Here is a 16,244-nt window from a genome sequence, read left to right as displayed (position 1 = left end):
GGAAAATAAGGCTGCCTTCTTAAGAAATGTCCTACATCATCAGTATATGCCACAGAAAGCTTTAAAGAAGATAACAGGATAAAAAAAGGCAGCATGATTTATAGTACCATAAACTAGTTTGACAACAAGCTTGTATCTATTACATTTCACTGTAAAAAACCCCACTACTTACAGCTATTGAGTGAGATCATAAGACAGAGATAATGTCTTAATATTAAGAAGTTTTAAATGTATTAGATTATTTTAAAGTAAAAACAACTCCTCAAATTCTGTCATTGAATAGGGACAGAATTGACTAAAAAAACCTTGCACCAAAACCAAGAGCAAATACTCCAGAGCTGGAATTTGTAAGACTACATTTGGTAGCACTAACCAGGAAGTCTAAAAAGGTATTACAGTAACCCACAGTAAGATCCATTAAAACTGTCATTGATATGGATTATTTTTACATTACTGTCCAAGAAGCACCACCAAAACCTAAAGTACATCCTTTTCACGTGGCTGTTCTTAGGATTCTTAACCAACCCAACCGATTTCTTTGAAGCACTTACATTGGGGTAATATTCCATCACCAATAAATACTCCATCCGGCCGTCTGCAGTGAATCTCTCATCCCCCACAATGAAGCGGGCGATGTTCTCGTGTTCCATCAGTGGAATCCTGTAAATGTTCCTCTCATTGACAAAGTTCTGACGATTGGCAAAAGAAAATACTTTCACAGCAACTGGACGTTCATCTAGGGAACCTTTGTACACTGCTCCATATCGCCCCCGGCCAATCAACTGCAAAAAATAGAAATAATTCGTTCACAAAATAAGGGATGAAGACAAAACCCAAGTTTGCACTCACAAGAATTGTATGCCAACTTTTATCCTGACTTATAGTACAACAACAATGATAGCAGCGAGTATTTTGTAAGGAAAACCAGAATTAGAATGGTTTCATAGAGGCTATTTTGGAGTTAGAAACCTCAGCACAAGCCAACATATGACTTACTAAATTGATTTATAGTCTGAATATCCAGTACATATATCATAACTAATCTATTCAGTACTTTTATATACAGAATCAATAAAACACATGTGTTTTGTGCTGCTAATTCTCTTACAACTTTTGCCTGCTAAAGATCTATAGCTTTTATGTGATCAATTTCATTTCACTCCAGAAATCACAGACTTTAAAGGAAACATTTTAGGTTTAGGATAGTTTATAAGCTGTACCTTTCAGATTAGTAGTAACAAAATATGCATTTGTGGTGCAAAATAGATGCCAAAAGAGGTGAACAGATTTTAACAGAAGGAAGTAATTAATTCCTGACTACCTGTGAATATTTATTCTAGCCCCCACTATGTTAGACAGTCTTCAAGAATGGCCTTTCACATCTCCATAGCAACTGCAGAAGAAAGAAGCGATCGAAGCGATCTCTACTCGAAACCAAAATGCAGGAGCACTCTCAGGAAGAGCCCTAATTCCTAAAGCTCAAAAAATTCCAACTACGTAAGAATTTAAGCATCTATTGAAAATAATTTTCAGAAATACCCATACATGAAACTGTATGGACTGTAAGGAAACTGTATGAAACTGTAAGGACTTAATGAGCCATTTTTTAAACTTTTTAAATACTTTCAAATAGAGGGGGAAGAGAAAATAGAAGGGATATCAAAAGTAATGTTTCTAAAGATTATAAAATAGTCTTACAGGAAAGTTTTCAAAAATAAAGTATCATTTAATAAAGAAACTTTCTGTTTCTCAGTCCTTCTATATCACTGGGTTGCAAAGCAGCAGCAAGTCAGTTCAAGGTATGAATGTGGAATGTAATCTACCCACAGAGATGTCCAAAGGCAAGCACAGGTTAAAACATTTGTCCTACAACACCCTGTGAGGTAAGGGGTCAGCTCCTTAGGATACAAGAAGCAGGACAGAAGACACCACAGCATTTCTCTCTACCAAGTCAGTGCTTTCTCCAAGACTCCATTGTCAGTACAAGTGCTTTCATCTGGGGCTTTGCACACTTCTACAATACACAGTATAGTTAGATGTGGGAACTCAGCACATCGCTCCGGATGTCCAGAGCTACCGAGAGAACCCTTGCGGGGCTCAGAGGTCTTGGAACGTTGTCAAAAGTGTCTGGTGGCTTGACTTTGACCCTTCTAGGGATGTGTCATCTGTGTATGAGGAAATGAGAAATCTTCAAGTTTGAATGGTGCAAGGATGATATTCACAGGGTGAAACATAGATTTTGGAGCACTGTACAGGAGGGTTTTGAATCCTGTACAGAGGGGTCAGGAGTCCCAAGATGGAGGGATTTGGGCGTGCCCTGGCCTTCTTCTTTCTTCTCCTTGGCATCCATGTTCAGGATGATGCTGGCACTTGTGGATTGGTTCATGGTGAAGGTGCACTTGTTAACAAGGGTGAAAAGTATCGGAAATAAAAGGTAAATATCTTATACGTAGTTTTCACTATAAAAGACACAGCCGCCCCGTGGGCGGGGCAGAGTGCTTTGGGCTGCCTTGCTGATCAGACCTCGGCTGGGCAGACAGAGAACTTTGTAGATAAGAAATAATAAACACAATTGAAGACCGAAAACTCAAGAGTCCAGACTCATCTGTTGAAGCGTGGCCTGCCCAGAACCACCTTTCCCGTATTGGGAGAGACAAGTAACAGCAAACCTCAATAGTCAGACTCTCCTAAACTCTGCCTAAAGTACTCTTTTGGTGTCTGAAGACACCCAAGGCTCTTTGCTGATCAGTGCTGGCACCATTACAGCAATTCACACTGCATGTCTGCAGTCTGAATCTCTAGGTGGGGTTTTTACTGGGAAAAAGCAGAAAAGCACCACTCTGCATCTCAGTCGTTCTACTAATTTTTTTCCTGGCTTAAAGGTTTTAAAAATTCCATATGTTCCATCAAGCACACCAACTGGAAGCATAACATTTTGCAGTTTTGTGATGATACATATAACACCAAGCTGAGCAGAAAATTCTGGTTGGCCTCTAGTTGCCATGGAGCTAGATAGTGCCCCACACGGAAGAATGACTACACAGAAATATACCACTACTGAAATATATTGCCCTATCTGCAGTAGATTCTATTTTCCAAGAGTGTTACTAAAGAATTTCAAATTCCTACAGTAGGACACTGTACTAAAAGCAAGCAGTGTCAAGCAAAACAGATGGATCTTTTGATGCAATGCTGAAATATAGCACCTTCTAATTTTCCCCACTACCACTCAGTGTTTCTTTTTTTTATTTTCAAGGTAAAACATATTCTAGCTAATACTAACAATATTATTAACAAAATTAGACAAAATGTACCTGCAGTAACCCCTTTTTAATTTTAATTTCTTCTTGAAACTGTGATTTAGAAGAAAATATTACAGGAGCACTGATACATTCATTTCTGTAACTATGCCTGGGATATGACCACAGGCATTACATTGAATACAAATGAAGATTAATAACTGAGTTGAATATTTACCTCTAACAACTTTAGATTATCCAGATCCAATGAGGGCTCTGATGCTGCTGCCTCCATCATGTTCATACTGTGCAAACCTTGTTTACGGTCTCCTGGGGAAGAAGGTGAGGAGGAAATCAGCCACTTTCCTTTCTGGACATGCTCCAAGTGAAAAAAAATGCAACTTACCTGGGACCTGGCAGAATTACATATTGTAGCAAGGTTGAAATAAGTAAAAAGGAGTCCTGTGAAATCTTCTCAAAGTCAGCAAAATGAGCAGTGAAGGTGCTGATAAGCTACAAACTACAGATACCTGCTACACAACTATTATGATAGTTCAAAGTCACTGGCAACAACTACAAAGCATGCTCACCTCCTCACTTAAACTGTGCTGAGCAGAGGATTTGTAGAAAAAAAATAGGTCCCAAAATGCCAGCTTAGAGAAGTCATAACTCTCTCCAAACTGTTATAAATGGGATATCACCATAAAATGTCAGAGAGGAGAAAGGGGAGCAGCATTATGTACAAGCATATAACAGGGACTGGGGAGAACAGAAGACTTCAGTATAACTTTGAGCAATAGCCAAATAAACAATGGAAAAAAGCAAAGCCAAAAATATTGTCAATCCCTACCTGCAAGCATCCTGTATCCAAAGAACAGAGCAGCTATCAGAACAGCCAGTACAGACACAGATGCCAGGGCAATAACAATGGTCTCATCTCGATGAAAAGAATGAGAAGAATCTGAAAGAAAACAAGATGAGGACTCTTTAATTGTAAATTTAAAAGAATCAACACTATAAAACATGTAATTGTTATTACAACAAGGAGAAGAAAAATGTACTCTGGATTGTCAAACATCCCACATCCTTTTCCCCTCAAAATCTAGGGATGGCAAAAGAGCTGATCAGCTCAAAAGTGGCAGGGCACACACTCATCAGCAGCTTTTCCCCGGCTTCCCTTGCCCCCCAGGAGAGGCACGGACAGCAGAAAGTGATTCTTCTTTCTACCTGGCAAAGTTCAGCACAGCCATACAAGGCCAAGCTGATTCAGCCTCGTCTCTTATCTGTGCCTTAATTCAGTTTCCTGGTATGAATCAGGTTTGTCACCTTTACAAGGTTCTTTCGTTGTTTTTCCCAGGACAAAAATCTCATGAGTTTGCAAGCTGGGCTGCAAATATGATGAAAATTGAATGTTTCACATTCACTCAAATACCTAAAACATACGTAAGTCCACTTAAGCAAATATTTCAAAATACTTTGGGGTTTTGATTTGTGAAAGTGCTCAGATAATTTTTGGCATAATTCTTACAGAAGTATCTCTACAGACTGAAGCAGGAAACCTGAAACAAACATGAAACAGTAAACAAAATTAAATATAACTAGTTTTATTGAGTCTGTTGTAAAATATCATTTGACTTTTTGCAAAATGAGTATCTTGCTTTTTCAGGTTTTCTTGGTTGTTTTTTTATTTTCCCAGAGAGGAAAAAAGATTTCCTGAAAACATTTGTTAGTGCCTTGAAATGTTCCTCCATGTGAGAGTCCAGTCTTGCTTCTTGCAGGCATATAAATATCCAGCCACTTTAATACAAAAAATTATTAGTGCAGATACTCTTCTGGTGTCAGAATGACTGGAATGTGGCGCTACAAGACCTCATTTACTTTGGCTTCAAAACCAAGTTTGGGAACTATGTTTAAACATGTCTTACATACTGCAAAAAGTCCTCCTTAAAAGACTGTAATGAGACCTAACTATGCTAAAACCACAAAATATAAAATGCACACAAGACTTAAACATTGAATAAACTTTTAGGTGAGACAGAAATACAATTTGTCCCAATCTATACTAGCTGAATAAACTGAGAAATTCACTTTTCTTGAATTGCATTTAAAAGAAATTCAACGTGATTCACTACTTCCTATTCCATATATGGACATACACAAGGAAACCATATAAGAAGGAAAAGCAAATTTAAAAGACAACAACTGTCCATTTTACATAACCATAATGGTAAGAGGAAATAATGAAAAGCTGGTAAAATAGAATGCCAGAGAGAATTTCAGCTGTGACAGAAGTACGTGAAAAATCACCTATCAAAACCACCACGCAGCTCATATCTGATATTCCCCTTAAATAAAACAGAGCTTGTGATAAATCACAATATCATCAAATTTAAATTTGTTCTGTCAAAAGAAATACCATCACTACTGGTTTTGGTAAAATAAAGTTTGCTATGAAAATAAGTTATTGCCGTAGAACACTGATATGGAATAAGAGCTGTGACTTCCATAATGAGGAGATTCAAAGATACACAACTGTCATCTAAATTATGTATTCAAATCACAGACATACATATATATTGAAAGCCACAACATCATAAAGGAAACTGTTGCATTATACAAAGCTATATGAAACATGACACAAGTGCAAGCAGTTGAGTAACTGCTGGCAGGGAAATGGTAGTTTTGATTTTCATATTTTTATGAATGGAATTTACATTTTATTGGGTTATCTTTTAAAATATATATTAATATATATTAAATTCAAGACAGTGCCTAGCACGTAGTAAGGAGTAGCAGGTTTTGAGAGACTGACCCTTTGGTTATAATCCCAGCTGTATTTTCCTTGACTGCAGAACTAGAGCACAGCCATTTGCTACCTTCCCATTGCCAAATAACCAGCAATCATTTCCCCCACGGTTTGCCAAATGATATCTGATGCCTGAGTTTGATTGCTCTTCTTTAGTTTTCTGTATAATCAAAGGCTCAACAACATGCCTCCATCAGGAGGGCCCTCCTCTACCCTGGAATGGGATTTTGCTGTTCAAGGGCATCCTGAGCAACACGTTCTTCCACAGCTCTGGCTGCCTTGGCACACTCCCCTTAGAAACCTGTGAATGTTGACATTCTGCAGGCTGAAGAGATACCAGAAAATCTCAAGATAGCATTTTGCTCCCATCAGCAGCTGAAAAACACACAAAGAAAAAGGATATTTTCTCTGTCCTTCCTTGATGGACCATCCCTTCTGCAGCCTTTTTCTGTTTAGTGGGTAGCTGTGCAGCCACCAGGTAACCTCACAGACCTCCCTGACCTTCCAGAGGAAAGAATGTTTTAATTTTTTTTAAGCAGAGTTGATTCATAAGAATTTTAGATTGGCATATCTTGAACTAATTTTCAATTCCTACAAATATTTTAAAATAAAACTGTCAACATTCCAACAGCCAAATCAGTCCTACAGTGCAATTTACTACTGTCAGGGTGACGAGCAATATTAATAAATTTAAGAATAAATAAAAAATACTTAGTAAGGGTAAGTGAGCATCTCAACAGAATGACAACATACAGCTCAAAACAGCAGGAGTGAGTAAAATGCTGTGTGTGACAGCCAGGCATTTCCCAGCAAGGACAACTTTACTATCTTTTGCTTGCAAATCTAGACTAAAAGGAAAGCACAAAAACCCCGCAATGACAAAAGGCCCAGACAGCTCCAATCCCTCTCTCCCCCTGCAAAAGTGTTATTTCTGTCAACCCTCTATCTGCTTTCTAAAACAATTACTTTAGATGTTGTCAGATTATCAATCTTTCTTAAACAGAACAAAAAGGACATGTCACTTATCAACCCAGTTTCAAAACCTCCCAAAACTTAACAGAACTCTTATTAACTCACTGATTTTATTAATCCTTCTCTGGATATATTTCATCTTGAGTCTTTTACACCATACTCACCTTTAAATGCCTAGCTGAGAACCACATAGGACCTCTCAAAGCATATGCAGAGGTTCACATTTGCTCTTTTATATACTTCAAAGTAATTAATACAAGTTTTTTATATACATATGCATAACAGTCATATTTTTCTTGGTATTATTTGGAGATATGTTTTAACTAACTTACCAAAAGACACATCAGTGTAGGTCAATAAAAGTAATCACTAACCTTTAAGCAAGGCACTTTTAAAATAAGGACGTAAAATGCACATGTATAGAAGTTTCTTTTCATGCTTTTGTCCATGAACTTATGGTCTGGGTAAAAACAACCATGACTCATTGTGATTAGGACATTCATTATGAAAGCCATGATTTGATATTACATTTTTTCTGAACTAACACTTGGCCTTCAGCTGTTGATAACCCCTCCCTCGAATTAGTGGACTCTGCTTTTCAAATTTATTTGCAGGACCAGACACGTGCCCTAGAGCTTCCATATTTCTTTATCATGTCATTCATGTCATTATTTCTTCATCATGTACAAACTGACTTTAAACATGTCTAACAACCACTGAGTAATCTCATTTAAATTTTTGTAATCATTACCAATATTTGGGTACATAGTGACAAATATCAAGTGATTTAAAAATAGTTTTCAAATCTGAGACTGGGAGTGCTGGTATCTCAGTATTATTCCCAAACCAATGTATTGCAAAAAAAAAGCAATACCATATAGAGCAGAATTGGCTGCAGACTCTAGAAAATCCAGTGATTAAGGAGTTGGCTGCCGAGTTAAATTCTACCTACAGCTGTACACAGAAGATCTTGTGAGAGCTTTCTCCTATTAATTACTGTAACTGAAAGGAAGACTAATGAAGGTGCTTGTTTCATTGCTATTTTAAGTGAGGCTTTTATTTCCAGCTTCAACTTAGGCTCCCTGATCTACACCAAATGTGCCACATCAAAAAATTGAGACCAATGGGAACTGCTGTAAGGCCCAAACAACCTAAAAAGCCAATTTCTTATCCCACTTGAATGGGAAGGGGAGCACTGCTCACTCTACAAGCAGCAGTGCAAAGATTCCGTGTGGAAGACACCCAGCATGTACACACTTCTGTCTTGAAACATTTTGCCAGTAATTCTTATAGTCTACCAAGTCTACCAATTCCATCACAAAGACATATCACAGCAGACAGTGTCATTTTTTTTTAAGTAAGAAAAAGAAACAAAGCACAACTTATTAAAACAGAAGGACAACCTCCTTCTGGCTGGGGAGCAGCTGGTAACCAACAAGCCACCATTCCCAGAAGTGTCCTGACCTCATCATCAATAAAGGACTTATTTTCAGGTTCCAAAAACCCGAGTACAACAGCTCCTGTGTATGGAGAAGGTACACACAAATAACTGGGAATGTATTTCAGAGTGAACCATGAAGAGGAATGCTTCCAGTATTCAGTCAGAAGTGAGTCATCTGGCTGAACCCAGCCCTGCACTTGGGACACTCCCTGCAGGCACTTTTACCACATTAAGCATTTCTCTCCCTTTTCTCAGACATTATTACCATAACAGTTTCCAAGCACTTATACAGTATCTTTGATGAATTGAGGTTTTTGGACTAAGCTTCCATACTGCCACACATGGAAGTTGTCAAACTGCTGCCTTCCTAACCTTTCCCAGGAATGACATACAATGGAGAATACTGCCAGTGCTAATGGCATTAGGAAGAGCAATGTTTTTTCTTCAAAGTAACTTTTCCATTATACATATAAGCTTGTAATATTAATTAATGCAAAAGTATTCCAATCTGTGCCTATGCTTGAAAAAACTTTTTATTTCTCTCTAATTTAACTTTCAACAATTAAAGCATCTTTTGTAGGCTTCCTGTTTCCATAACTTAAAATTAGCATTTATCCTATGACCAAAGAAAGTTGTGAGAAAGGAGAGAAAACTGAAACAAAGCCAGGTAACAAGAGCCAATGGCAAATGAGTTTGTAAACATAAAGAACTCCTTCCTGGGAGCCAGAAAAGGGATGCACCATTCTTCTATCTTCTTCCCCTTCAGCAAATACTGTGAGACCTGCAGACAGGAGGCTGCTCTGGAAAAAGCACCAACTAACCCACCACTGCCAAAGCCACGGCATCAGGTCAAACAAGACCCACATCTGTGCTCTTGGAGGTGAAATATTCCAGCCTGGATGATGAACTGTGAGGAACCCAGGAAGAGTTCTCATATTTCCTACTTCACTATTCAACACATTGTTTCCCCAATACTATGTCTGAAATGAGAGGGTATGAAGCAAATGGAATGGGAAATGAGGAGAAGGAAGGATAGTCTCTTCCCTGTGGCAGCTGAAAGCTGTCCAAAAATCTTCTCTAACCCTACACCAAAGGTGCTACACTGCAATGGCCAGAGAGCTCCCAGTGACCAGAGAGGTCACTGTTATGATGAGACATCTGAAGACAGCCATGAGAAGAGACACTAAGTGTTAACCAAGTTGAAAAACTAGGTTTCCCCAAGGGGGAAAATTTGATTGTGTAATTAAAGTCTGTATCCCAACACAAACACACAAAAGGATATGGCCTTGAAACCGTACAAGCAATGACATTGTTTCCTTTTAATATCTGAATATGAAACCTTGGGCTTTGGAATGTTGTTTCAATGCTATATATTTACATGGTGGTGATCATATAATAAAGGACATTTGCACACAAATTTCCACCAGATCTCTCTATTGCTATTAGAGCTTTTCATTCAATTTTCAGAAATCTGCCTGCTCTTCATGTAAATGACTCACAGCTGTGTATCTGCCACACAGTAGTAAATAATTCTAGAAAATACATGTGTGTATTTAAGTTTAGAGAAGCATTGTATAAAAACATTTTAGACAAACATACAATTATTCTATATAATCAAAACTGGTTTTAAAAGCAATTACCTATGCTCCCACAGACTTTCTGGTAGCTATGTATCAAAAGCGAAGTGATTTTAAAGCCGATCGGTACCAAAATATCAACATTTACTTAATTTGCCATATCACACGTAAGTAGCAACATTAGTCTTAACAAATAAGGAAAACACCATCCTTTAACCTTCACAGCACAACAGTAACATCTGATCGTTCAAAACAACTACAGCTGTATGGACTCTGATCAAAGCCAGTAAAATTACACAGCGATTCAAAAGATCTGCCCATACAGCTCGCTTTAAAAAGAAGCAGAGTCTTCACGCCATCCTACAACTATTTCTTTGATGTGATAGATTCAATATGTTCATAGCCAAGCTGGTGCAGAAGTTGTCCTTCATTAAGGAATCTCAGTGATACCGAGGATGAGTTCAGAAGAAGAGGGAAAGCTTTTGGCTCTGTCACCAGCGCAGCACGGGATGGAAGGCTGCAGCGTGGGGGCAATGTGGCCTTCAGCTGCAGATAACTGCAAATGTGCTCTGCAGATCAGAAAGAGGCCTTTCAAGTGTATTTAATTCAACTTGCTTTTAAAGTCACATTTCTTTTCACAGTAGCCCTGCACAATTTTCATGACATCGATAAGATCTTGATCCTTTGAAAAAACATACAATTAGCAATCTTTTCCAAGGGCCCACAGACCTCAATCATAATCTGTTTATCTGTTTTGTCTACACAAAGCTTGTATCAAACATGTCCTGGGAATTCTCCACAACTAGTAAAATATACACCCCTTATTGCATTTTAGCAGCACATTCCAACCAAACCAAAACACCTCATAAGGTCTTTTTTCCTCTCCTCCTTTCTGGACAGTAATCAGCATTTCTTTCTGACCAAGCCACCACTGCTTCATTCCTGATCCACTCTCCTGCAGCAAGAGAGTGTGCACCCTTCATCACATTAGAGTAAATGACAAGAAAGTCTCCAATATAAACACCAGGCCAGAACAAACCAAACTATTTTATGTAAATCCTAAATTCACTCACTGTAGGGAACAAAACATGTAAGGGAAAAAAATTACAGAATTTTAACCAAAAAATATGTTAGTAGCCTTTTAGATACCAGGGACATAGGTCAGATTATCATATAATGAAAACAAGAGTCTCATCTATGCCGATTTAATTAAAATCACTTAAACTTATATTTTTAGTTAAGTTGGAGTTACAAGGTTGGAATACCTTCAAAATATGGTCTACATTTACAGTAAACTCCAGCAGGAGCTGTTCCCAATTTTATATTAAATCTATGTACAGCTGAGAATGATGAAAGGAAAAAATAGCATTTCCTAACAACTTCTGCTATAGACCTAAGCTTTTACAGGTGCATGTTTTAAACAACTATTACCCAAATTCTGGTTTATGAACCATGTATAAAAGGTAAGGTTGCATCTCTCCGTAAGCATTTGACAAATTATTAATAAAATTAAGATCCATGTCCAAATTTTGTAGCAGGACTACAAAATGTTATCAACATGACCACTTTCAATGCTTTAACCAAAGTTAAGGTGTGGAACCACTCTTTCACATAAAATTTTTGGAGGCACTTGAAGGCACAATGAAGTTAGCAAGATAACTTCTATGGAAGAGGACAGAGCACAGTGCACACGCCGATGAAAAACACAATGGGAACTGTATTTTTTGTGGGAGATGGTGCAACATTCTTTAACAGAATAATTCTGCCAATCCATAACCCTAAGGCAGTTTTCTTTCATAACTGAAAATGGATGTTTTCCCTGGACTTAACAGCAAGTCTCTGTTTCTAGTCTATTGGCTTAGATGAAACAGATAATTTGCACTTGCTTCCAATCATTACACTGTTTGAAGAAAAGATTTAAACAGTCACAAATATGTTTCCACTTTTCACTCAGCATCATCATATTTGACTGATTTTAACTTGTTATATAAAATTGTATACACTTATTGTCATAAGGTGCCCTTTATGACACATCTTTTCATATTTTACTCCACATCGGGGGAGCTAAGGTTTAATGCACTTTTCACATAATCACATCACTGTGTGGAACCTGGATGTCAGAAAGCACCAGTCTCTCATGAGACTTGCAGTAACATCAAAACCTGGCACTCATGCATCACAGATCCATCTGCCTCCTCAGTGAATGCCTCAGAACATCATACAGCTTGGGCTGTAAAATTTATTTCCCATAATGTGCTCCAGAGGAGTCCTGCTATAGCTGGAAGTCAGTCATCCGTGGTGGCAGAGTTTCAGTGCGCAGATCTCTTTTCAAAAATCTGCTGCTGGAAAATGCAATTTGGATGTAAGCTTTGTCTCTAAAAGGAGGACTCTCTCACCATCCCTTGAGCCAGGCAGTTCCAGAGACTTCAACAGAACTCCCCTCCTCTGTTCTTCTCTGGTGTACTGGCTGCCACCAAGCATCCAATCTGGAGCCAGCCTGGGGTGTTCAGATTGGTCTTTTTTGTTCATTTTGAATGCTGAAGATTGCCGTGATACATCAAACTCAAAAATGAAGCAAGATGGTAATGTCTTTGGCAGGAGAGTGGGTTATGAAATCCCTAAGAGCTCTTTCTTTGATGACTAGATACAGAGAGGTGAATTAGCAACGTGTCACATGTGTGCAGAAGAAATTAATGAGTTCATCAAAACCCAATAAAACTTCTCTTTCTGCCTTTTCTTCTGGGAGTTCAGGCATCCTCAGTATAATTTCTAACACTACTGAATAGAACCTTATAATCATGATGTATGTAAAATAAATACCAATCCTAACACAAAACTAAATTTCGGTTATTCTTTCTGAAATTCTCTATATACCAATAAATATTTGATTACTAGAGAGATAAAAGAAGTACCTTGCTTCTATAGTCAAACAGTTTTTGAGTACACCTCAACCTAACCTTCAAGCTAAATGGAAAGCTAATTTGAGCAATTAACATCATACTGGGGACGTCTTCAACAACACACTGGGGACATCTTCCACATTGAAACAAAAGTCAGAAAAATGTTTTTTAATAAGAAGGCTGAAAACAACATTTACCTTATCCCCTTATATTCATCTTGGACCAACAGAACTTCCTGCTTATCAAACCAAATGGTAACACCAGCTTTAACAAATGGCACAATTCCAGCCTCTGTAATGCACTGGATCAAAAACTACATGTGCTGCAATGGAAAAAAATGAGTGCTTCAGAAAGCCTCTTTAAAGATATTTGAAGTTATTTTAATTCCAGCAGGCTCAATAGCCACATATTCCATGTCTGTAATGTTCCCAGACACTAAAAAAAGAGCCCAAAACATTACATCAAAACACTGAAACGCCTGTTTTTATACAGATGAGCTAACAACCAACCCCTCAGATCCTTCAGAAAAGGCAGCTGAGATCCCTTGTGCTGCATTTTTCATGTCTTCAAGAGTGCTGGAGCCCAGGAATGCTGCCTGCCAGTCAGTCACGCTCTCCCTACAGAAACCCCTTGCCATGCAGCCCTCTCCTGGGTGGGAAGGCGAGCCAAGCGCAGGCAGCGTGGGATGCTGGGGCCTGTCCCAGCACGTTCCTGCTGGGCACACCTGAAGGAGTGGCAGTGCCTCTGCTCCCTGCCACGGCACAGAGATGGATGGGGTGCTGCTCCTGCGTGGGCAGGAGCACAGAGCGCTCGTGTCCTGTCAGCACAGCTGCACACCTCTCACTGGCTTTCAGCAATAGTTCGTTTTTCTTGTCAGCCTTAGCAAGAGGCAATGAAGAATGAACTGATTTAAAAGACATGATTGTACAGGGTGTTTATTCCAAAACATTTCTCTAAGTGTGCAATGAAATCTGAATTATAGCATAATTTTAGGCAGCCAACCTGTTTCAAGTAGAAGCACAAGATCAATACAAACAGGGTAAGAATGAGTTCTGACAAAATCTTTCCTTGTATGTTTGGTTTATGTCCTAGTATTCCAGATGTAATACCCTAAATCAGCTTAATATTGTAATCCGCAAGTGTAATCCTCAAGTGTAGCAAGTATTCTAGTACTAAAACTTAACTTCTACTCTCTTTAATTGAAGAACATATTTCTATACCTCTAGTACAACTCTGTAGAGCGTGCATCATTCTTGTACATAACAGGTTCTGTGAATTTAAAGGCCTACACTACAGAGTTGTGAGTTAAACCTGTCTGATATTTTAGAAACATTCACAGTTAGTAAAAGATTGTGTTTGTCTGGCTAATATAAATTCAGACAATGCCTGTATTTTGCCAAAAGGTACACATCTGCTTTAGCTCTTGCTATCATGGTTTAGAAGGAGAATGTAACATGAATCTACATGTCCCATTTTCCCATTAATCCTACCTACCTACTCACTTATTTTCCCCAACCATCTTCTCTACACGGCCATATAATTTCTAACTTTAGCAAATGCTTTTTCTAGGACTTCAAAAATATTTTAGAAATCTTCCATAATTTTAAGATGGAAGTAATCATTACACTTCTCTATGCTATAATGTTGTACTGGTTGGTCTTACCAGGTATGTCCCAGATGAAATGGTTATTAGAAGGAACTGAGTGATGAAGCAGAAAGGTGGGAGCAGACAGAATTTCCCCTCCTATCTCACTCCAGGGTGCCTGCAGAACGCTGTGAACAGCATCTCCCCTGCTCCTTCCCAGGACCTTTGGCAGCCTCGCTCAGTCTCAGAGTCTCAGTCCTGTTCCTCACTTGGTCCCATCCAGCACAGGCCATCCCTGAGGACACTGCTCTCCCTTGTATCCATGCCAGCAGGAGAGAAGGGTGGCAGAGCAGCTGAACCTCTCCTGGTTCTTGCTGAAAGCCACCTCTCCTTCCCAGCTGAGAGGCCTTAGCAAGGGCTATTTCCCTTTACTGTCCTTACTTTGAATGGAGATTCAGACGGTTTCCGGCCAGGAAGAACCTCTCTCTCAAAGATACTTCACAGATATGAGAGGCAGCTATTTGGGGACATCCTCAAGCAGAAGGAAATAAAGGACAGAAAAGGCTGTGGGAACCTGACAAGCCCGTGAGGAGGAGGCAGTGGCAGGGCAGGAGCTGTCACAGCGAGAGGCCCAGAGAGGAGAAAGGCTTTAACCTCCCGAGCACCCCAGCAAAATCAATAGTCTCCTCTGCCACACAGCTTCTGTTTCCAAGGCACCAGTGACCTTCTTCAAACAGAAAACTGCATCTTGTATGAGGGCACACAAGTGCGCCTTAGATATGTGTAAATGCATTTGTTTTTCCTAAAGGAAAGAAAAAATTTCCAGAACCTGAAATATAAAACAAAGAGAAACTTAGATTGTGTTTCTGGCTCTGACACAGAACGGCCTGATCTTAGGTAGGTTACTTTTTTTCTTAGTGCTTTAGGTTAGCTAGTTATATAATGGGAAAAACAGCACCTCCCCTAACTTCAAAGGTTATTCTGATTACTTTAAAATAGCATGAAGATGAAAAAGGCAATAATGATAAATAGCAATCCTTAGTTTGCACTTATGCAAAATCCCTCTACAGATCTAAGTACTTGATTTCAGATGAAATACAGACATCGTTTGATGTTCAGCTCTTGCAGCACAAGTGCCAGCTCAGGCATCCCCTGCCTCCTACTCCCAGGTGCTGCTGCAGCCAGCGGTGCCCGACAGCTGTGCTGACAACCACGGCTCTGCTGAGCTGGGAGAGCCTACAGCACCAGTGGGGAGACCATGGGAGGGAACAAGGACCATATCTGAGGCAGCATCCCTGCCAAAATAAATATACATCCTTCAAGTACAAAGGCTGGCATCAAAGCTATCAATTCGTGTTACAGCTGACTTCACTTGTATAACATGTTCTGTCTGCCCTACAGTAACAAACTTGTTTCAAACCAGGAATTAATATTTCAACACAAATCTGAATAGGTCATGAGGAGACATTTCATAATCCTATGGAAATGACTTGCAAACGATGTTAGAATCTGCATGATTGCTAGATGAACTTCACAGACTGAATAAAACATATTGAATGATATGGCTTCTGCAACTCTTCTACTTTAAACATATTTTTCATGTAAGAAAAACATTCTTAAATGAATCCCTGAACTGGTCACAGCCCTGAGTATTGGTTTCAGCTGTTTTAATGATGCTGTACAATTAAACTGTAAGTCTGAAACAGGTACATTCAAAAGACACT

At 39.0% G+C, this 16,244-nt stretch overlaps 1 protein-coding gene across 3 annotated transcripts in view; it reads right to left on the bottom strand.

Annotated features, from left to right (window-relative positions):
• BMPR2 (bone morphogenetic protein receptor type 2) overlaps positions 1–16,244 on the bottom strand; it is a 106,141-nt gene that overhangs the window by 22,060 nt on the left and 67,837 nt on the right. For all 3 annotated transcript variants that reach the window (XM_064434047.1, XM_064434049.1, XM_064434048.1), the window contains exons 4-6: positions 4,090–4,200; positions 3,478–3,569; positions 552–782 (exon numbers count right to left, since the gene is read on the bottom strand). In XM_064434047.1, the coding sequence (XP_064290117.1) occupies positions 552–782; positions 3,478–3,569; positions 4,090–4,200 (434 nt within the window). The remainder of the gene's footprint in view (positions 1–551; positions 783–3,477; positions 3,570–4,089; positions 4,201–16,244) is intronic.

The sequence above is a fragment of the Passer domesticus genome, chromosome 10 (genome assembly GCF_036417665.1).
Source record: "Passer domesticus isolate bPasDom1 chromosome 10, bPasDom1.hap1, whole genome shotgun sequence".
Taxonomy (NCBI): domain Eukaryota; kingdom Metazoa; phylum Chordata; class Aves; order Passeriformes; family Passeridae; genus Passer; species Passer domesticus.
This window is presented reverse-complemented; position numbering and strand designations above follow the sequence as displayed.